The following is a 20,171-nucleotide window of genomic DNA, read 5'->3' as shown; positions in this document are numbered from 1 at the left end:
TTGAGAGCACTTAGCCCGGAAAAGTATCGTACGATATCTTCAGATCGTTTTTCGCGTCATCGGTACTTTTGGAGTTATTGTTTTAATTTTTTCTTGGGTTTGTTTTTTTTGGTTTTCTTTCCCCTCTTCCTCGATTTGCTCGGAATTTATTCTGTAGCTTTGTCTATCATTTAGTAGTAATCCTCTAAATGAAAACTAATTGTATCACAGGGTTTGTTAAAAACAATTTTTCTAAATATGCGACTTGAAAAAAGACAAGAAATTTTTAGATTCAGCCTTTTCCTTTTGATGTATTTTATTCCTTTTGTTGTTGTGTCTGTCGTCTTGGCATATAGTGTCAAGAATGGTGGTTGACATTAAGTTTTAATAAGGTAATGATTAACCTATTTAATGCTTTCAGTTTATTTATTATTTTTTGGAGTAAATCCCTGTCCTCCCTTCTGTACCTGGTGCTTGCAGCCCCCCTCTCTTCCAGCCTTCGAGTTTGACACAGTGTTTCAGTTAAATATTAGGCATTTTTAGTTTCGCCTTTATTTATTGTTTCTTCTTTTGTCAATAGTAATAGCACATTTTTTCGAACGCTCGTTTTTTTAGTAATGCCATAGTTTCTGGGTATGCTCGTCCCTGTCTCACTTAATGTAATGAAGGATTTGGTGTACTTTTTTGCGTTTTTTATGATATGCTTAGGGATTTCAGTATTAATTCACTTGTTCCATTGACTTCCACGTCAAAAAAATCTAGAAAACTGTTTTCGAAACTTGTTTTTCTGCTCTGTTTTTCAATGTGTTTTTGGGCTCATGTGCTCTCTTGAAAATCAGTGGCTAGTTTTTGTGAAAAGATTTGATAGAAAGTTTTTTAATTTTGTCATTCCTTTTGTATCGTAGTTCAGGATTCGTCCAGTGTTTTATACTTCGACAAAAATTTGTTTCGCGTTACCTTAATTGACAGATTGTTCAACATTTTGCATTAAATCCTTTTGTTTATCTAGGCTAGTTCCACTCTCTCATTCACATTCTGCTCAAATCATTTTTAAACAGGAGTTGCTAAGCAAAGGAGTCTAAATTGAACAAAATCATTTTTGAGAAACGAATTGAAAAATAGGAAGGGATAACACAACCAATTTTAGATGCCCAGTACTTGGAACTTGGTTTTAATTAGTCTTTATTTCTTGTTTTAACGTTCATTGGTATTGATAATAGCTACAAAACTTCAATCAAAATAGCTTGCGTTTTAGAACTGTTACTTGTAGAACAATCAAACTATTACTTGTAAAGCTCTGTTCTATTCAATCACAATCGGAGATATGTTACTCACTTGCCGCTATTTTCTGCCAATTTGCCGGGCATATTTTTTGACTTTTTTCCTTAAGACTAGTGGTTCGGCTGACCAAGAAACTTTCGTAGCTTTTCTTCTAGAGCAGTGGTGTAAACTGCTAAGATCCGACTATTGAATAGTTGATCAGCTCTCTTAGAGCTCTGCTAGCCGCTAAGTATCTGATTCACCGCACATAAATTAGTGGATAGTGTGAAAGTCAATTGTTGGAGTTCCACGCTTCACCTCCCCTCATTCACTGGCGATAGGTTCACTAAGCCTCAGCTAGGGACTACCAAAGTAAACTTCGCCTGTTGTTTGAGTGCAATTCGTCCGACGGTAGACGCATATGTTTGATGATTTAGAAACTATTCTGCGAATCTGCCCGAGCTTACTGTTATGTGCCCTATAATTGACATTTTAATCATGATTCATGGTTGCAAAACTGAATCATATGCTATTCGCGGAAACTTTGAGACATAATTGGATTCCGTGAAGGACACTTCGTATTTAGTTTTCATGCTTTCAGTTTTTTATGACCTATTGAAGGCAAAAATTTTCGAGGGAGTTGCAAATAGGAAAACTTTTGTACCCTAGCTAGGCTTCTTGAAAGTGTCTGGTTGACACTGTTTTAGTATAGATCCTTTTCGTTAGGGTATTTTTAAACTCCGGTTATTACTGCCATTGCCCTCGTTGGAGCTTATTTGCTCAATTATTGTTATAGTTTTTATAATGAACTCAGGTAAAGTAATATATTATGCTCTCACTTTTTGTTCTGTTTCTGGGTGAACAAATATGTTTGAAAACGTTGGAGAAAGTGTGTGGACAGACTTGAAGCATTATGCTGCTCGGAAATAAATATTTCGGAATTTGCTGTTCTCAATTTTTCAATATGGCCTTTTATTTTCTTGCGTTTTCATATGTGAGTACAAAATCTTGACGATCCTTGACTTCTGGACGAAGTTCCTTGAATATGAGGATGTGTTCATTGACAAATAAAATGTACATGTGTATGGACGCATGTATACGAGCTTCCTAATTTTGTATTGAGGTCAATGACTGCTCAGAGGTCACTTACTTTTTTTTTCATTGTCGTTTCTTTGAGAAAGTCAGTTGAGAAAGTCCAGATGCAATTATTTCAACCAATTTGTTGATCTAATGTGTAGGAGCTAAATTAAAACAAAAGTCAGTTCGGTACAGAGCTGCTATTGTTTTTCACTAACTTTTTGAATTATTCGTCAGATATGGAAAGCGTGCAAAAGTCACAAGTCGAGTTTTGTCGGAACCTTAAACCATATTTTGAATGTAACTGAAATTCAGTGAAATTGGTTGTCAGACAAAGGTAACGAAAATTGTCTATTTAGTGGTTGAGCTGACAATGTTAAATAGTGTTTCAAAAAAGGTGGGTCTTTTAATTTATTATTTTGTATTGGTTACAACTTGATAATTTTTGAGGCCCCGAATTTGTCCTTCTGCCTTTTCACCACCAAATTGCATACAATCAATTATTACAAATAAAATGCAACGGCCGGAAAAAATCTTCCTCTCATTGGAAAGATGGAAGATATTTTAGAAACGCATTTTTCTATCGAAAAAAATCATGGTGTTACCGTACTCGTCCAGGAGGTAAACAAATTGTCAATGTTACCCCACCAATGTTGTAGATTCATTTTTAAAGAGGGAGCCAGCTAACCGCGCTAGGAACTAATTCAAATTGCACCACAAAAGAGTTCAAATATAAAACTCACTTTTCCAAAGGCTATAAAAATTTAATTTCTGCAATAACAATAACAATTTCGGAAGTCAAGAGGACAAATATTGTTCCCAGCCTTTTCCCGGACTTTTCCCGCACTTCAGCTGCCATTTTTCTTATCGTTCTGTTTTTTTGGTACCACAAAAACCCAACGCCAATTGGTTATCCGCCATTTTGTATTGGTCATTTCAAAATCCAATAGTCGGAGACCATTTTTTTTCTTCATTAAAAATGCTTCAACAATATACTCTTCGGGCAAAATTGGGGATAACCGTATTGTTGTAGAAAATAAATTCCAAAGTTTTTTTGGAATTTCAAAGTATATCCTGGAAATACTGCGGTCTCTGAATATCTTACAAAATCACTGGTCTCAGCTTACCAAAATAATCTAAAACTAGATAAAATGAACTTCTCTGAAATTTTTTATATTTTAATTTTGAAAACTATCACTATTTTCTATATTGTTATGTTATCAATGATAATTTGAAATTTCTCAAAACTTCTCATTTTAACACATCTTGAACATTGAAATGCGTAAGTATAGAATAGAGTGAAGTTTTCTTAAACAGTTTGTTGCGTTTCCTCCAATCAAGGTAAAAGTTTAACTTAATTGAAATTCGTGGTTTTTTCCAGAAAAATTGGTATCGACCCAACTAATTGGTAACAGAAGTGCTGTTATCTTGGGACTTCAGGAATCAGAATATATGATTTCAAAGGCTTTTTAGTACAAAATATCTCAGTCGGCTGTTATTGCTCTCAAATATTTTTTGTATTCAAACAGAAATTTTTCACTTTGCCCAATTTTCAGCTTTTTCGACATTTTGCGTGAAATCCTTTTGAGTTCTTGCATCTAGTGTTATTTTTTGCTCTTTCTTAAAGTCCTTTTGATCCAGCTGTTTATAAGCAAAGCGATTTAAAATGAAGAGAATAACTCAAAAAATAAAATCAAAATCCCATAAAGCCCAGTTCTGTAAGCCTGATTTTTTCCTCGCTTTGTTCTAATTCCAGCCGAAGTTGAAATAACTAATCTTTTGCTTTGTTCTATTTGTTCGGGCCCACTTTAGTGTGGGAGGAAACATATTCTCAATTGGGTTTTTTGTTTAGTCATTTTTGCCCATCGATTTTCTTCTGACTGAATTGTGAGTGTTATCGTTAGAAAGCTTGTCATATGTAGAATATCAATTTAAGATTTTTAATTTCGTGTGTTTTAAAGGAGTTATGGAGATTTAAATTTTTGCAAACGTTTGGCTCATTTCTGTTGGGATACCCCGAAAATCTTTGCTGAAATTTTTATCAATTTCGCTTAAAAATATGATAAAAGTTGATACCGTAAGTCTCCTTGCTTTAACGTTTAAAGATAACGGAAAGTTGCTGGATTGCTTGAACCAACTTTTTTTGGCTAAAATGTAGGCTTTCATAACTTTGCTAAAATTTTGATCATTTTTGCTTAAAAATTTATAAATTTTTACCGAAAGTCTCATTGCTTTTACTTTTAAAGATAAAAGAAAATTGCTGGATTGCTTTTTTAGCGAAAATGTAGGCTAAGTTTTTGAAAACTTGTCATTTTTGTTTTTCATGGAAAATTGCACCAAACACTTTTCTAGCCCATTTCGTCCAAATGACCGGTAGTGCAGACATTAAAACTGCCGACATGCTTGTCGTTTACTCAGATGAGAGGTATTTTCTAATTCCTTAGAAAGAGTTCTTGAACTGACAAATTGGCGCCCTTTTGCTACTTTAAATCAATTTTTATCAAAACTGCTTCATTCATTTTTAAAATATTATACTTTTGGCTTGTCCAAATATCTATTGTGCAATCATTTGTAATAATGAAGTTTTTTGACAGCCGCGCAGCGATAGCATGACAAGTTCTGCTCTTATCATTGATTTTTAGCGAAAGGATTTGGATTGTACTTTTGCTCTGTCATCATTTAAAATATTTTTTTTTCATTTTTTGGTCCTGACGAAAGAATAGTCTGTTTTCATTTATCCCCATTCAATAGAGGCCCAATGAATAAAAATTGTGATTTCTGAGTAAAGCTCATAGTTTTTGTGGCTCCGAAAATATATGTTGTAATTATTTAATGAATTCTTGAGTTTTGCAAGTATTTTTCGTTCTTTTTTAAGTCTTATGACAGACTACCTAATCATAGGTCTTAACCGCTACCTTAGGTGCTATTAAAGAAACTATCTAATCAGTTGATTTTCAGCTGAACTAGCTTTCAGTTGATACCTAATCGTTTTTGCCATTATTTATATTTATATATATATATATATATATATATATATATATATATATATTCATTCGTTTTTTGTTTATTGTTTGTTTATTATGTTTAAATTGATTTTTAGTTCTATGTTAATTACAGACCAGAGAAGTCCCTTTCAACTCATTTACTCTGTTGTCTACATTGCCGTTTAACCGTTTAAATATTTTTTAATGGCTTTGGTGTTACGAGTTTTATGTTGGGACATTTTCCAATTTTTGATGTTCTTTTTGCTGTCTTATCCAATTGTCACATTAATGACAAGCCGCGTATCACATTAATGCCGTTAAGAAAGGCGCTTTTGATTTTATTTGAAGTTTTTAGTGAATTGATTACAATTTTAAAGCATTCGACACCGTTTTCTCAGAAAATATAATATACTCTGATTTTTGCCTGTATTTTGCCCTTTTAATAGATGTTTGACATTCTGATTAATGACAGGTCTCTTTTGCTTCCTATGTAGTTATAAATGAAGCTATGTAATAATTTCATTTGTTTGCGCATGGTTTTTTTTGCCTTGAGATTAAATGTTTTCAGAAATTATAAACACCTTTTTAAGTTTCCCCCTTTTTGTGTACATGTTTTAAATAAAAACAGGTCCCATAATTTTTTTTGGTGAATTGTAAGTCAATTTGTTTAGTGTAGTTTTTATCTGATGCAATTGTGACTTTGCTCTTAAGTGTTTTTTAGATAGATTGAGTTTTTGTTGTTACTAATGCTTGCTGTTTTTATTTTATTTTGTTGTTTGTCTTGTCTCTTTGTCCTCAATGGCAGGTATCATCGGCCCTCTAATGAACTCTTATTCTATTTGTTTATTTGATTGAGTTTAGAGCAGCTTTTAAATGGATAGACCAGTTATTTTTGAATAATAATTGAATTTTTTTGTTTTGGTTGGAATCTCAGTCGGGTTTATGTTAATTAATGGCGGCTTTTTTTCCGGTAATGCCGTGTATGTTCTTAGTTGTTTTTGAGAAAGTTCTGATCTATCTAAGCTTATAATGTTTTTATTTCAGGACGATATTAAACTTACCGTTGCCGTCTCACAAACCGTAATTTTTGTCTGAGAGCCCAATTAAAATTAAAATGGTTTAGTTGTTTTTTGAAAAATCTTATTTCCAGCCGAGGTTGAAATAACCAATGTCGACAGCAAGAGATTTATTTTTAATTTTATCTCTTTTATATCATCATTTATAGAATTAACGTCAAATTTTTTCTGTTGATAGTAAATACGATATTTGATTCAGATTAGTATTCAATGATTGAGTATTCGATGGAGTAAGTATTAACATGTTTAGTCCAAACATTGGCGAGTAAACATGCCAGTATTTGACCCCTCAGATGATTCAGAACAGTTGGATTGTTTACCTGGAATTGATGAAGGCACCCAATGTGGTGGTTTGATTCTGAAGAAACCAAAACAAAATTCGTTATTCACGGACGATAAAAGTGAAGTCGTTACTGAACATAAATTTAAGGTACCAGACGTACCGCCTCCAAAGGTTACAAAGTCTTTGTTGGGTTTGGATGTATTAGCCGCAAAGAAGCGAAAATTGGATTCGGAAAAGCGGGAACAGCAGCGAGAATCGGAGAAGGAACGGAATTATAGACGTCATGAAAGCCCTGCACCAGATACACCGTCTTTTCCTTCTGAAAAGTCGAGAGATTTTAGAAGTGAACAGTCGTCGAAGGATCATAGACGAGGTTTAGTATCATCCAGCGCAAAGCACAGAGATCATGATTCGCGTGGGAACCGAAAATCGAGGGGTTCTTCGGATAAAGATGAAACCAGACTTAGTCAAAAATCGGGTCATGATGAAAGGGATCCCTATGCTTCGCCATGGGAGTCAAACTCTGGTGCAGATACGCCCGTTTATCATTCCAGATCGCGTGATGATGGCGGGTCATCAAGTGGGCGACACAGAGGAAGCTCTAGGTAAAAACTATAATCGTATTTGGAACTGTTATCCACCTGGAAGTTTTTTTTTTATCTGTGAGTGAAATCGTTATCAAGAGCTGAAATTGTTAATCAAAAGCTGAAATTGTTAATCAAGAGCCGAGCAAGTTGCGATGTGATAGAAACAGACGGCTGTGGTATCAAAATGTGATCTGATTGTGAAGAGTGCACGAGATATTTAGTTCGTGTATTATATTGTCTTTTAATGGTGAAAAAATGGAATTATTGTGAGCCAGGAAAAGAGATTGCACTGATTACATCTATATAATGTTGCGTTTGACCAGCCTACGAAAAAAATATGTTCTCACGCCTAGTCGAGTCCTCGCGTCATTTATTGTTAGTTAAAGGTTGGAACAAATTTATACTTGAAACTCTGGTTGCCGATGGATAATCCGTGGTCGGCGATTTCAGACATGAGATAGCCGAGTAGTCTCTCTCGTAAGTATCCGCCAATATTTAATGTGTGTTACAGGAGCTGGGATGATGAAGATGACAGTGGCTACAGCTCATCCTCGAAAGGACATAAGAGGTCTTCGTGGGACACCCCTTCACCCGCACACTCCCACTCCTCATCTGTGTGGGACACTAGACAGAAGAGCACCTCTAGAATAAGCTCCAGACACAAGTAAGCACGTTTATCATTGGATTGTTCTATTCCAGTCTAATTTAAATCACTAGATGAGAATTATTGTACAGATTTTAGACTTTTTGCAGAATGAGAGTCTTCAAAGTTGTAAGCATGCAGTGAATATTGCCATTTGAAAGCTATAAACATTATCCGAACTAAAAAAAGTTTCCAAAAGTTAGATTTTTACATTTGAGTTTTGTCATTATTTTTTAAGTTTCAGGAAAGTTTCCGCAACAGTTTTGCTCCCCAGTTTTAATTTTGAATTTCCATCCAAAGATAGCTTCTAAAATATGAATCGTTAAGTAAAGATAATTAGAGAATAAATCGTGCCTTAATGTTTATAAGGAGTTTTGCAATCTCTAGATCACAAAGATCTTTGATATTAATGACACAGAAGAAAGAATGTTAAAAAGAATTTTCTGAAAAAATGGTCTGACAGTTAATAATGATGAAGGCAAAACCTTGTTTTTGAGAGAGAGAGAGAGAGAGAATTAATTTATTGCGGCCTATAAATCAAATGTACAAAGAAGGATAATCAAAACACTACATAAATCATAATCGAACATCGAAAAATAAATGCATTTAGTATATCCAACAATCAAATTAAAATTTATTTAAGATTATTTCAGGCTGGGAAAGGACGAGCAACGAGGTCCTTAGACCTCCTTTCCAGCGTGCCCTGTAATATAAACTTCAGAGTGGAGAAACTTAAAAATTTTTTTTTTCAATTTAATATTTTTGCCATTTTGTAAATGATTTTTTTTAGCAACCTTTTAACTGCTCAAACTTATTGCTCCCCCAGAGCCCGGAGATAAGTACTTAAACTACATCGAATTGAAACTTGTTTACAGCAGAGAGCAACGTTGCAAGTTAAAAATTGTCGTGTTTTGTCAAATGATCCTATGAAGGATATCCCAGAAAGTGACTAAAACTGTCTTTAGAAATTGAAAAAAGTGATTTTTGACAGCAGAAATCGAATCGGGTGCCTTTCAGGAAGGCACCGCACGCATTTTTGCGTATACTTTTCAATTATTTTCAAAGAATTACCAGGAGTTGCAGGGATGTGACAAATTATCCAACAAACACATTTCGAATGAGATCATAATTCCCTTGTATATATGAGTTCTTCAAGTTATGATAGATATCAGAGACTTGCCTAATGGTTGCATTTCCAACATAGTCAGGTATGAGAAATTGTATTTTCATCATATTAAACAATTTGGAAGCTCGGTCACAAATCGAGTTTCGCTTCATTTTAGTTTTGCATAATGGAACTTTCAGTAGCATAAAATCAGCGCGTCTAGTTGAATGAGAGCAACTTCCGAACTGGAAAATAGTATTAAGATAATCCTCGGAATGCATATGAATTAATGACTTCAAAACAATTTTTATTAGTTCATAGATATGCATTTCGAACACAGTATCTTATTAGCCGTAAACAAGTCTTCACTATCATCATGACGTTTTCTGAAGTATATTACTTTTGATTGTTTTCTTCTGCAATTGATAAATCGGAGAAAGGGATGAGAAGCTACAACACCCGTAAACAAGAACACCATATTGGCTAATTGCGCATACCACATTCCTATAGTATTCAATCAGTTGGTAACGCGGAACAAAGTGTCTTAATTTGGATATTACACCGCACTGTCGTCCAGGACGTTCAGTAACGGAACTTATATGAGCGTGGTAGGAAAGCTTTGAATCAATTTTCAATCCTGGATACTTACATTCATTTATAAGACTAGATACAATATCAAACCTGAGACTGGAAGCACTTGCTTTTGTACTTATTTGAAACGTTTTACTTAAATTAAGCTTGAGTTTATTTGCATTTAACCATCTTGCTACATTGTCAAGGTCTGTTTGAACATCTGATCTGGAGCAGTCTAATCCACATACATTTTTATCGTCAGCAAACAGATACACACTAACATGATTACAGACTTTAGGTAAATCATTGATATAAATGAGGAACTACAAAGGTCCAAGAATGGAACCCTGAGGAACACCAATAGTGATACTTAACCAATTGGATGACGTATACCGTACCGTTCCAGCTTGTTGAGCAAAATTTCATGATCTAGTGTATCGAAGGCCTTTTTCAGATCAAGAAAAAACTGTCTCAGATTTACTTGATCTTATCCTTTCTGTGAGTTCAGCTAGGGCATCAATAGTTGAATATTTTTTACGGAAACCAAACTGTTTAAAATACAAAAGATTAAAACCTTCCAGATATTCATTCGTATACTCTCGTGAACATCGCGCGCTCATATATTTTGCTCAAGACATTCAAAAGAGAAATTGGCTTATAATTATTCTCTTCTACACATGATCCGTTTTTAAAAAGCGGAAACACTTTAGCTTTTTTGAGTTCAGAGGGGAAAGATCCTTCGTAAAAAGATACATTTATCAATGATGTAATGTAATTGGTAATCACTGATCCTGCAGTCTTAACCAATATATTACTTATATCGTCTTGACCTGATGACGATTTATTGTTTTAGAGAGTTAATAATATCAATCACTTCTATTTCATACACTGGGTTCATTCTTATTGACATGTTTACATCGCTAGGAAGTTCGATTGTCTCTGAAGGAGTACTATGCTTAATGTTTTCTCCAATGCTAACAACAAAAACTCATTGAACTTCTCAGCTACTTCAAGGGTTGACGGATTAGGCTTGGTGTCTGAAATACACGAAGCCAATTTAATAAAGCTATTATTCGGTCGGCTTTTTCCTGATAATTCGTTTAAAAGAGTGAACGTCTGTCTTGAGTCTCCTAAACAATTATCAAACATATTTTTATAGTAAATCCGCTTCGCTGATTTGACATTTTTTTCAAAACGAATTCGAATTTCTTTGAACCTATATAGCAAAGGTAATTTAGATGGGTCTCTTTTCCATTTACTATGAGCCCGGTTGCGTTCAGAACGTAATTTCTTCAGCTTATTGTCAAACCATTCAGGCGTAAGGTTCTTTTTGTTCGGATTTATGTGTTTAAATGGAGCGTAGTTCTCGGTAACGGACAAGAAAACTTCATGTAAAGAAAAAATGCCACTGTTCGATAATTTGGAAAAAGTTCGTGACTCAAAAGGAAGAAATATTTTTCTAGAATGCTTGGATAACGTAGAAAAGATGTATCTCTTACTATTTTGCTTTCATCTTCCGTATATTTTATAGCGCATCTGAGCAAAACGGGTTAATGGTCAGAGAAACTCTGATGATCTAAAATCTCAGCGTGCAATTAAGTTTTTATAGATGAAATGATCGATACAAGTTGCTGAGCTATTTTTTACCCGGGTTGGTTCACTAGGTGTTATGCTGAAGCCATTTGAATGAATGGAATTTAATTATTTTTGGGTTAACAACTTTGTCTAAGATTTCATTGCATTAATTTTTGTTTGCCGTGGGTTTATTGTATATTATCATTAATCGGAATATGTAGCCTTTTTTATCTGCGTTAGCAAACAATGACTCTTTAATGTCGCAATCAAGCACTTTTTGGAAGGAACAATTGATTCTAATTTGAATCATAATGCCACCACCTTTTGAGTCACGAACTTTCGATAAAAGATACTGATAACCAAATTATGTTAAACAAAGTATGTCAGGAGGAGACTCATGACTATACGCAAGTGCTTCCAGGTCCTCAAGGTGTTTTTTCAATGAGCGAACATTTAGAATTAAAACATTAAGTGAACTACAAGATATTGAAGTTCTGTTTTTAGGTGTAGTCAATGGGCGAAGAGGTGGGAAAAATATTGCTGCGAGATGGTCGGAAACATTTCATAAATTCCGAAAAGTCATAATTCAGATTTTTGGCTGCGTCGAGTAAATCCAGCACCCTGTATATTTTATTTTTTTCCTTCCACAGATAAAGAATTGTTCCCTCTTGTGTCCACGTTGACTCCGCACGCGAATCTTTCTTCATCATGAAAAGAAATTTGGCCCGTGCAGGTGAAATACTTTCAAATGTTTTTACGCTGTTAGTATTCGCTGATAACTTCTTGCTTCTTAAAATATCAGTCTTCGCGACTCTACGCGCAAATTGAGCGATTATTGTACGCTCACCCACTTTGCCTCCTGGCTGTCTGTGGGCAGTCGAAATATCCTTCTCGTCAATTGCCACTCCCAACGGCGACGCGACTTCAATAACCTTCTTTATTGTGAGTGTCTTTTTCAAGTATAATACCGCCATTGTCAATCTGTTCGACGTCTTCCTTCAAACCAATGATTCTTTTATTTTCTCTCTATTGTAATTTTCTATACTTTCAGCTTGAGACATCGCTACAGCATTGCAACGTTCCTCTTGGTAGTATAGGTCGCCCTCAACTTGTCGAAGAATTTCGGTCTTTAGTTCTTCCTTGATTTGCTCAACAACCTGTTTAACAGCCTTGTTTTTTACGTCACATTTAATTTTTATGGCATAAGTTAATCAAATTTTGTACATAAAATTGTATGATTCACCTGAACAATTTCGTTATTCAGATATTCTTTCACTTTTTGAAATTTATTTCTGAAATATTCAAATAAATGTTCAGAGACCTTAAGAGGTTCGTCGCCCTGTAACTTTTGAAGTGGAAACAAATTTGAATCTGGTTAATGCTCTGAGAAGATTGAATTTTAATTGACTTTTATATAGTTTTTGTAGCAGAAAGCAAACCCCTCGCCAGTCGTTGATATTAATCCTATCAATTATGCTGATATCATCCTATTTAGCACATCATATTTGCAGACAGTTGTTTGCATCTTAAAAGATCAAATCAGAAAATTTTCATAACCATGTCGCTCGTTGTTCTAGAACTCTTGCCCCTTCCGGGCCCATATTTAGATATACACTGCGGTAAACCTCAATGATGGGGAAAAAGACTCCAACGTTTGCTTCGCTGAATGAGCCTTTGTTTTCCAGCTCTGCAGACTACTTGGTTTATACTTGATATTTTGGGAATTGTGAGGTTTACTGCCGTGTATATATCTAAATAATTCTAGAAATAGAGGAAATAAATCAGCCGACGGGAGGTCTCACGATCTAAAGTATAGAAATCCAAAAAAAAAATTATCTGAAAACATACGCACTCAAAAAAAACTTTTGTAGATTCACTTGTACGTTAACGAGCTGTGGTTTAGATATCAGGTTTTGCAAAGCAGGATTTTTGAGCCTGTTTGTTGATAAACAGGAACAAAAAGAAATGCATGCATGAAATAATAAAGTAGATATGAAGACATGAAACAGATTGACGTTTTCAGGTACCCTGACGAGACTCCGCTTCCTACACCCACTCACAAGTACAACCCGTGGGCAGGGGGAGGCAGGCACCGGGGAGGTACTGGTAGCAGTATGAGAGATTCTACTGGAGGAGATAGGAGTGTACAGTCGAGTAGAAGACACGTGGGTGACACGCCAGCTGCAGATGAAGATCCAGAGCTGAAGAGGGAGTGGGAGCAAGAACAGAAAAGGTTTCGTAGATTAAATTCAAAAGTCTTGTCTTTTGTTATATTTGCAAATGAATAGTGATGTTGTATTCACTGTATGCGCATCTGGTTTCCACATGACTAATTTTAGGCAAAATTGTTTTAAATATTTTTTGAAGGAATCTTAGATTGAAGCGTTTTATGTGATTTATGAGCTTTGAAGCGTTTTATGAGATTTGAAGCGTTTTATGTCTCTTAATGAAAAATTCGGATCTTTTCAGTTTGTGCCCCCCCCCCTTAATAGCTTATGCACCCCCAAGTTACAGAGCACTTATTATTTCATTATAGCATTAAACTGAGCGTAGCTATATTGCTGTGTTCCTGGTTTTTCTTTTTGTTTCGTCGTCTGAAGCTCTTTTTTGTTTTCTTTCGTTCACCCTAGCAAAGCTGAAAAGTCAATTTTTCTGAATGACTTGTTCCTCTCACTAACGGCATTTGCGACGTCATTTCTCACTCTCTTTAGTCAACGTTTTTACCTTATTTGCGTGATTAGGTTTTTATCAAACGTGACTTAACTCACTGAAGAAAATGACTTTTGCACTTTAAAACTTAATTTGAATTAATTTAATGTCAAAGAAACACCTGTGTAATTAAGGTCCCTAATTAAAAGGTTTTTGGGGAGTGAATTTGAACAGGCCATATTAATTTGTGGCTGATGTTTTTTATTTTTTGTGCGGTATCGATAAATTTCAACTCATTTCTGTATTTGTTTCTATGTCTTCTACGGCCCAGAAGTCTCCTTCGCAGCTATTCCGGCAATTTGCCGGCTATTTCAGTAAATCATTATGTAAAAATATAGCACATGTTGTTGGGGTTGCAAATATACGCCCCAGATAAGCTTTGGGGGGGGGGGGGGGCAACGCAAAAGTTCTATGGCTTTTGTGAGCTGAATTTTTCCATCTTTAAAAGCTGCAACTTCATCGCCAACTGAATGTGGCAAGTATCTGTCTTTGTATCAAGTTAACTCCGCCTTGTGTTTCTGCAGGTTGGATCGTGAGTGGTACAACATGGAGGACAGTGGGGCTGGAGGGTATGATGAGGACTACAACCCCTTCTCTGCTATTCCAGAGGAGTACGTACAGAAGAGAGAGGACACCATGAACAGGGGAAGTGCCAAGAAGATATCAGCCAGACTGCAGCAGAAGAATAAAGACATTGAGAAGTGGGAAATGAACAGGTATAGTTACGCGCTGAGCTACAGAAACCAGACTAGTAATACTTTAATATTAGCACTACACTTTTTCATTCTGCGACAAATATATATGTCTCACCCAATGATTGGGGAGCACAAATATACCGAGCGACTGTTTGCAAATTGAAAAAAAAGAGGTGGAAGAGAGGGAGTTTGGTGAAAATTTCGAGGCTTCGGGATGTGTATGATTTGGTCAATCATGAAAGTAGCGAGTTGATGGACTGTTGATGCACGTCTTGAAAATTATTTGATCGTTTAACCAAGATATTGCTCTCAGATATAAATAGCCGCCGTCAGCCTCTCAACGGCTATTATTTAGGTGCTCTCCTTTTTTACGACTCGAAGAGGAGTAATGGTGATCTGTTTTTTAATCGTTGACTTTTTTTAGAGGATGCGTTTTAGAAGAAGCCAAATGCTGCATGTGAAAAGAAGTGTTTAGGCCAATCTGCTGAACAAAAGTCAAGCAGAGAGAACTCAAAAGTTGTTTTTTGTTCAAGCATCACTCTGAGAAAGAGAGAGCGCGAGCGAGAAAACCAGGAGTGAAAAAATTTGCGCTACGCGAGCGAAATTTTTTATGATCACGTGCGGGTTTTTTGAAGCGGTTTTTAGTTTTCACTCTAACTACATCGGATAACGACGTTTGTCTCAATCAACTAAACTGGTACTGGTGCTTCTGGAGGCCTTTTTGACCCTCTGATTGAAAACATAAGACTTTCAGGCGCAATTTTGAGCTATTTTTTGCCCTGTTGGGATGCGGTTTTTTAGTGGTTTTTGTATTCTTACTGCATTTTTTGTAGCATCTCTGGAGTTTTTGGTTGAACGTAGCTGTTTTTCATGTTTAGGTGGTCTTTCGACTGAATAGATATTTTTTGGTTGTGTTTGTTAAAAGAAATGGGTAATTTTACTTAAATCTTACTTCACTCAAAATCACTTCTGAACTGACTTAATGAACTTTAAATTTTATGAAGATTTACTAGTTAAAGATTTACAATACTGTGCATCTAAGTAGTGCCAAACGTATATGACCTAATTCCTGAGTATTAGAGTCTTGAGTGTTTGATTTCGAATATTAATTTTGAAAAAAACTAGGGCTTTTTCATTATAGAGGGTATGTGTCTCATAAAAATGACAGTCCGGATCTAACCCAAAAAGTCCAGTGGTCTATTAAATGACTGGTAGTCAATCTGTCTATCTTTTTTTAGATGTTTCAATTCCATGGAAGGCCAGAAGCGTTTACTTTCCGGTTTTCCGGTAAGTTTTTTTTACTTATTTCTTAATTAAGCTTTCGGCAATAGCTTTTGTTGTTCACTATTTAAACCTAGAACTGTTATATAGGTTTTGCTTCTGAGATGTGACTGTTCATAGTTTCTGATAGCTCTCAAACGCAGTTTGTAGCAATTATATTAGTTCTGTCGGTCTTTTTATGCTATTTTTTGCCTGACCGATTTTTTGTCTGACGCTTTCGACTTTTCGACCTCAAATAAGTGATAAACAGGTAGCGCCCAGCGGGCATTAAGTGCTCTTAGAGCCTTTCAGCTCTGTCTCAGCTCAAACTGTTTTGGAGACTTATGCCTATGATTTGAAGGGCGGTTCTTAGATGTTGAAGAAGACACACCCACTGTTGACCCCCCCCCCCAATATTGCCCCATCCCACCACCGCGATGTTGCCCGCACCCCCACTGTTGCCCAACCCCTCGCTCCCCATCAGCCCCCGGCCAAGGAACTTCCTCTAGGGTTTTATAATAGGTTACTGCATAGTTTCTAGTGGTGGTGGAATGGTTTCATTATTTCAACATCACGAAATTTAGCTTTTTTTCACAAAACCTGCAATTTTTTTTCAATTTTTTGACATTTATTTTTCATTATTCAAGTCCTTCCTGACCTAGTAGCCGGAAATCTTTCTTAGGGGTTAAAAATAAGTTAGTGAAAAGTTTTATTGGCCAAGAAATATCTTTCAACTTTTTAATATAACAAATTTCTTTATTAAATGACTGGTAGTCAATCTGTCTATCTTTTTTTAGATGTTTCAATTCCATGGAAGGCCAGAAGCGTTTACTTTCCGGTTTTCCGGTAAGTTTTTTCTACTTATTTCTTAATTAAGCATTCAGCAATAGCTTTTGTTGTTCACTATTTAAACCTAGAACTGTTATATAGGTTTTGCTTCTGAGATGTGACTGTTCATAGTTTCTGATAGCTCTCAAACGCAGTTTGTAGCCATTATATTAGTTCTGTCGGTCTTTTTATGCTATTTTTGCCTGACCGATTTTTTGTCTGACGCTTTTGACTTTTCGACCTCAAATACGTGATAAACAGGTAGCGCCCAGCGGGCGTTAAGTGCTCTTAGAGCCTTTCAGCTCTGTCTCAGCTCAAACTGTTTTGGAGACTTATGCCTATGATGTGAAGGGCGGTTCTTAGATGTTGAAGAAAACACACCCACTGTTGACCCCCCCCCCCTAATATTCCCCATCCCACCACCGCGATGTTGCCCGCACCCCCACTGTTGCCCAACCCCTCGCTCCCCATCAGCCCCCGGCCAAGGAACTTCCTCTAGGGTTTTATAATAGGTTACTGCATAGTTTCTAGTGGTGGTGGAATGGTTTCATTATTTCAACATCACGAAATTTAGCTTTTTTTCACAAAACCTGCAATTTTCAATTTTTTGAGATTTATTTTTCATTATCAAGTCCTTCCTGACCTAGTAGCCGGAAAACCTTCTTAGGGGTTAAAAATAAGTTAGTGAAAAGTTTTATTGGCCAAGAAATATCTTTCAACTTTTTAATATAACAAATTTCTTAACAAATTTTTTCAAATTCCTTTATATAACAAATAGCAATTTTTCGATGAAACTGGCAATTTTTTTCATTTTTTAAAAAAAATTTGTGATTTTTAGGTGTCTCGAGCCTCAAGAGCAAAAAAAATTCCTCTAGGGTTTGCTATGAGGTGATTTTATAGTTTCTAGATGTAATGGAATGTTCCTCAAGATTTTAACATTACAAATTTTCGCATTTCTTTGACAAAACTTGCAATTTTTTTCTTTTTTTTGACATTTATTTTTCATTATTCAAGTCTTTACGGACCCAGGGGTCAGAAAAACCTCATTAAGAATTTAACAATAAGTTACAAAAAAATTTTTTATGGACCATGAAATAGTTTTGGCAAAATGGACCATGAAATTTTGGCAATTTGTTTGCTAAATTGGCAATTTTTTTCAATTTTTTTGAATTATTTGTCATTATTTAGGTGTATCTACCCTCAAGAGCCAACAAAACTCATCTATGGTTTGTTTATAGGTTTCTGCATAGCTTCTAGAAAAGAAAAGTTTTTTGAATCTTTTTGAATGTTTTATCATTTTTCCGGCACCAGGGTCTTAGGGACCTCCTCCAAGGTTTGATGATAAGCTGTTGCATAGTTTCTTTAGTTAAGGGTTTGGTTATCAATATTCTAATGACTCCAGTTTTTGCAATTTTTTGATAAGTTTTAATTCAAATTTTCGGAAAATTTTTGTCATGTTCCAAGTTTGAATATTTGAGCCGCTGAAACTATTTAAAGCTTGTGATATGGGTACTGGATAGCCTCTTTAGACAATGAAATGGTTTTGAAGATTTAAATATTTTGAATTTGAGCAAGATTTTGATAAAATTTGCGACTGTTTTTAAATTTTCTGAATATTTTTGTCCTTTTCTGAGTTCAACGATCATTACTGGCCAATGAGGCTTTTCCAGTCTTGCAGATTGGTTACTTGACAAAAACTCCAGAGACAAAAAATAGTTTTGAACGTTTTCACTGCGAAATCTGGAAGCTTTTCATTTAAATTGTGCAATGTTTTTCAAGTTTTTAAAATATCAGATTTTATTTGAATTATTTACTAACAAGGCGAGAAAACTAAAAGTAGCAGAGTCGAATCAAGCTGAAGCCGGCCTCACTAAACCGTGGCTAGCTACTGACGAAGCGAACCGCTCGACGGTCGTTTGAGAGCAATTCGCCCGACGCTAGTCGGATCTGTTATAAATCGCAATTCGTACTGAAAAAAAAACATTTAAATTCGTTTTTCCAATTTTTCGTTTGCCTTTTTATTGTTGTATAGCGTTTCTCTGGCTCGAATTGCGCAGAGCTCTGATCGACCAGAATAATTTATTAACGGTTCTCAGAATAAAAATCGGGAGGTGGCATTTTAATCGTTTTCTGGACTTCCATGTTTAGCAATTTTATTAACCTTTTCTTTTTCTCCTTTCCTCTGTTTTCTCTGTATATAGCGTTTTTTTGGTATTGAATAGCCACCCTCATCTCCGCCGGCTACTCTAGCGCTCCTGTTTTACTTCGTCGAACAAAAATTTGTTTCGTTTTACCTCATTTTGCTCAAAGTACTTTTAAACAGCAGTTGCTCAGCAAAGCAATTCAAAATGAACAGAGTCAGTACTGAAAAAACTAAATCAGAAATAGAAACGGGATAGCACAAACTATCGGTTAAACCATCAGATAATCGTGGACTATGCTTTTTCTCGACGTGCATCGACATTCCAGGACCAACGCAATGCTTTCAATGCTTTTATGTGCGGAAAGCATTGAAAGCATAATTCTACCAGCCGCAAGTTTCATACTTCATCTTCATATTCGCATTACTGATCTTTAATATTATTGCATGCAACTTAGCTGCGGTGTATATTTTCAGGATAATGCAGAGTGGTGTGATGCAGAAACTGTCCTATGAGGATGAAGATTTTGACGAGTCGAGTGAAGCTAAAATCCACCTTTTGGTACAGAATGTTGTGCCTCCATTCCTGGATGGACGACTGGTGTTTACAAAGCAGCCAGAGCCAGTGTTGCCAGTGAAGGATGGCACATCAGACATGGCACAGATATGCAGACAGGGCAGTGCTGTTGTGAGACACCACAGGCTGGTAACCCAGGCTGTTACTTATTTCTCTCGAACATTCATGGATATTATTTTGACCGATGTGTCATTTTTAAGCAATTTTGCTGGCGTCTGTCCAATTTGACCTTGTGGCGATAGAAAATCAGGATGAACCGGTAAAACCCGGGGGCATTAAGTCAAGATACCTTATTTAAGCGTACGCAACAAAGTTGATAAGCTAAGAATTACTAGGAGGAATGCCTAATTGCATGATGATTGGTGTAATTTTTGAAGTTCGAAGCACATTAGTGTTCATTTGACAAGGTTTTTTCTTAGGGGGTTAAATCCAATTGCTTCTTTAATTTATTTACTGTATCCACGACTCTGTTTCTTGCGCACAGGGACCAAAAGGAGAAGAAAAAAGCACAAGACAAACACTGGGAATTAGCGGGGACTAATTTGGGGGATATAATGGGTGTGAAGAAGGAGGATGACAGAGAGAGCAGACAGGAGGAGGGATCAGAGAGTGACATCAACTACAAGGATGCACAAAAGGTCAGATACCAATTTTTCGGAATCTCTTTAGTTGAGCTCAAAAAATGGCGGTTGTTCGGAGAGGCTGCCATTATGATTGCCTTTCACTATTCCACGGTGCATGCAACTTTTTGTTTGAATAGTTAACTGATCAGTAAATCATCAGTTATTTGGTCAACTTGGCAAAACTTCTGATTGTGATG

General features: G+C 35.8%; 1 protein-coding gene across 1 annotated transcript in view; it reads left to right on the top strand.

Annotated features, from left to right (window-relative positions):
- Positions 1-6,579: 6,579 nt before the first annotated feature.
- Positions 6,580-20,171, top strand: part of LOC142341727 (putative pre-mRNA-splicing factor ATP-dependent RNA helicase mog-1) — a 41,327-nt gene continuing 27,735 nt past the window's right edge. The window contains exons 1-6 of the mRNA XM_075392894.1: positions 6,580-7,264; positions 7,758-7,910; positions 13,166-13,375; positions 14,376-14,567; positions 19,252-19,476; positions 19,836-19,989. Of these exons, the coding sequence (XP_075249009.1) occupies positions 6,648-7,264; positions 7,758-7,910; positions 13,166-13,375; positions 14,376-14,567; positions 19,252-19,476; positions 19,836-19,989 (1,551 nt within the window). The 5' untranslated portion in view covers positions 6,580-6,647. The remainder of the gene's footprint in view (positions 7,265-7,757; positions 7,911-13,165; positions 13,376-14,375; positions 14,568-19,251; positions 19,477-19,835; positions 19,990-20,171) is intronic.

Source organism: Convolutriloba macropyga, chromosome 6, assembly GCF_964194025.1.
Source record: "Convolutriloba macropyga chromosome 6, txConMacr16.3, whole genome shotgun sequence".
NCBI lineage: Eukaryota > Metazoa > Xenacoelomorpha > Acoela > Convolutidae > Convolutriloba > Convolutriloba macropyga.
This window is presented reverse-complemented; position numbering and strand designations above follow the sequence as displayed.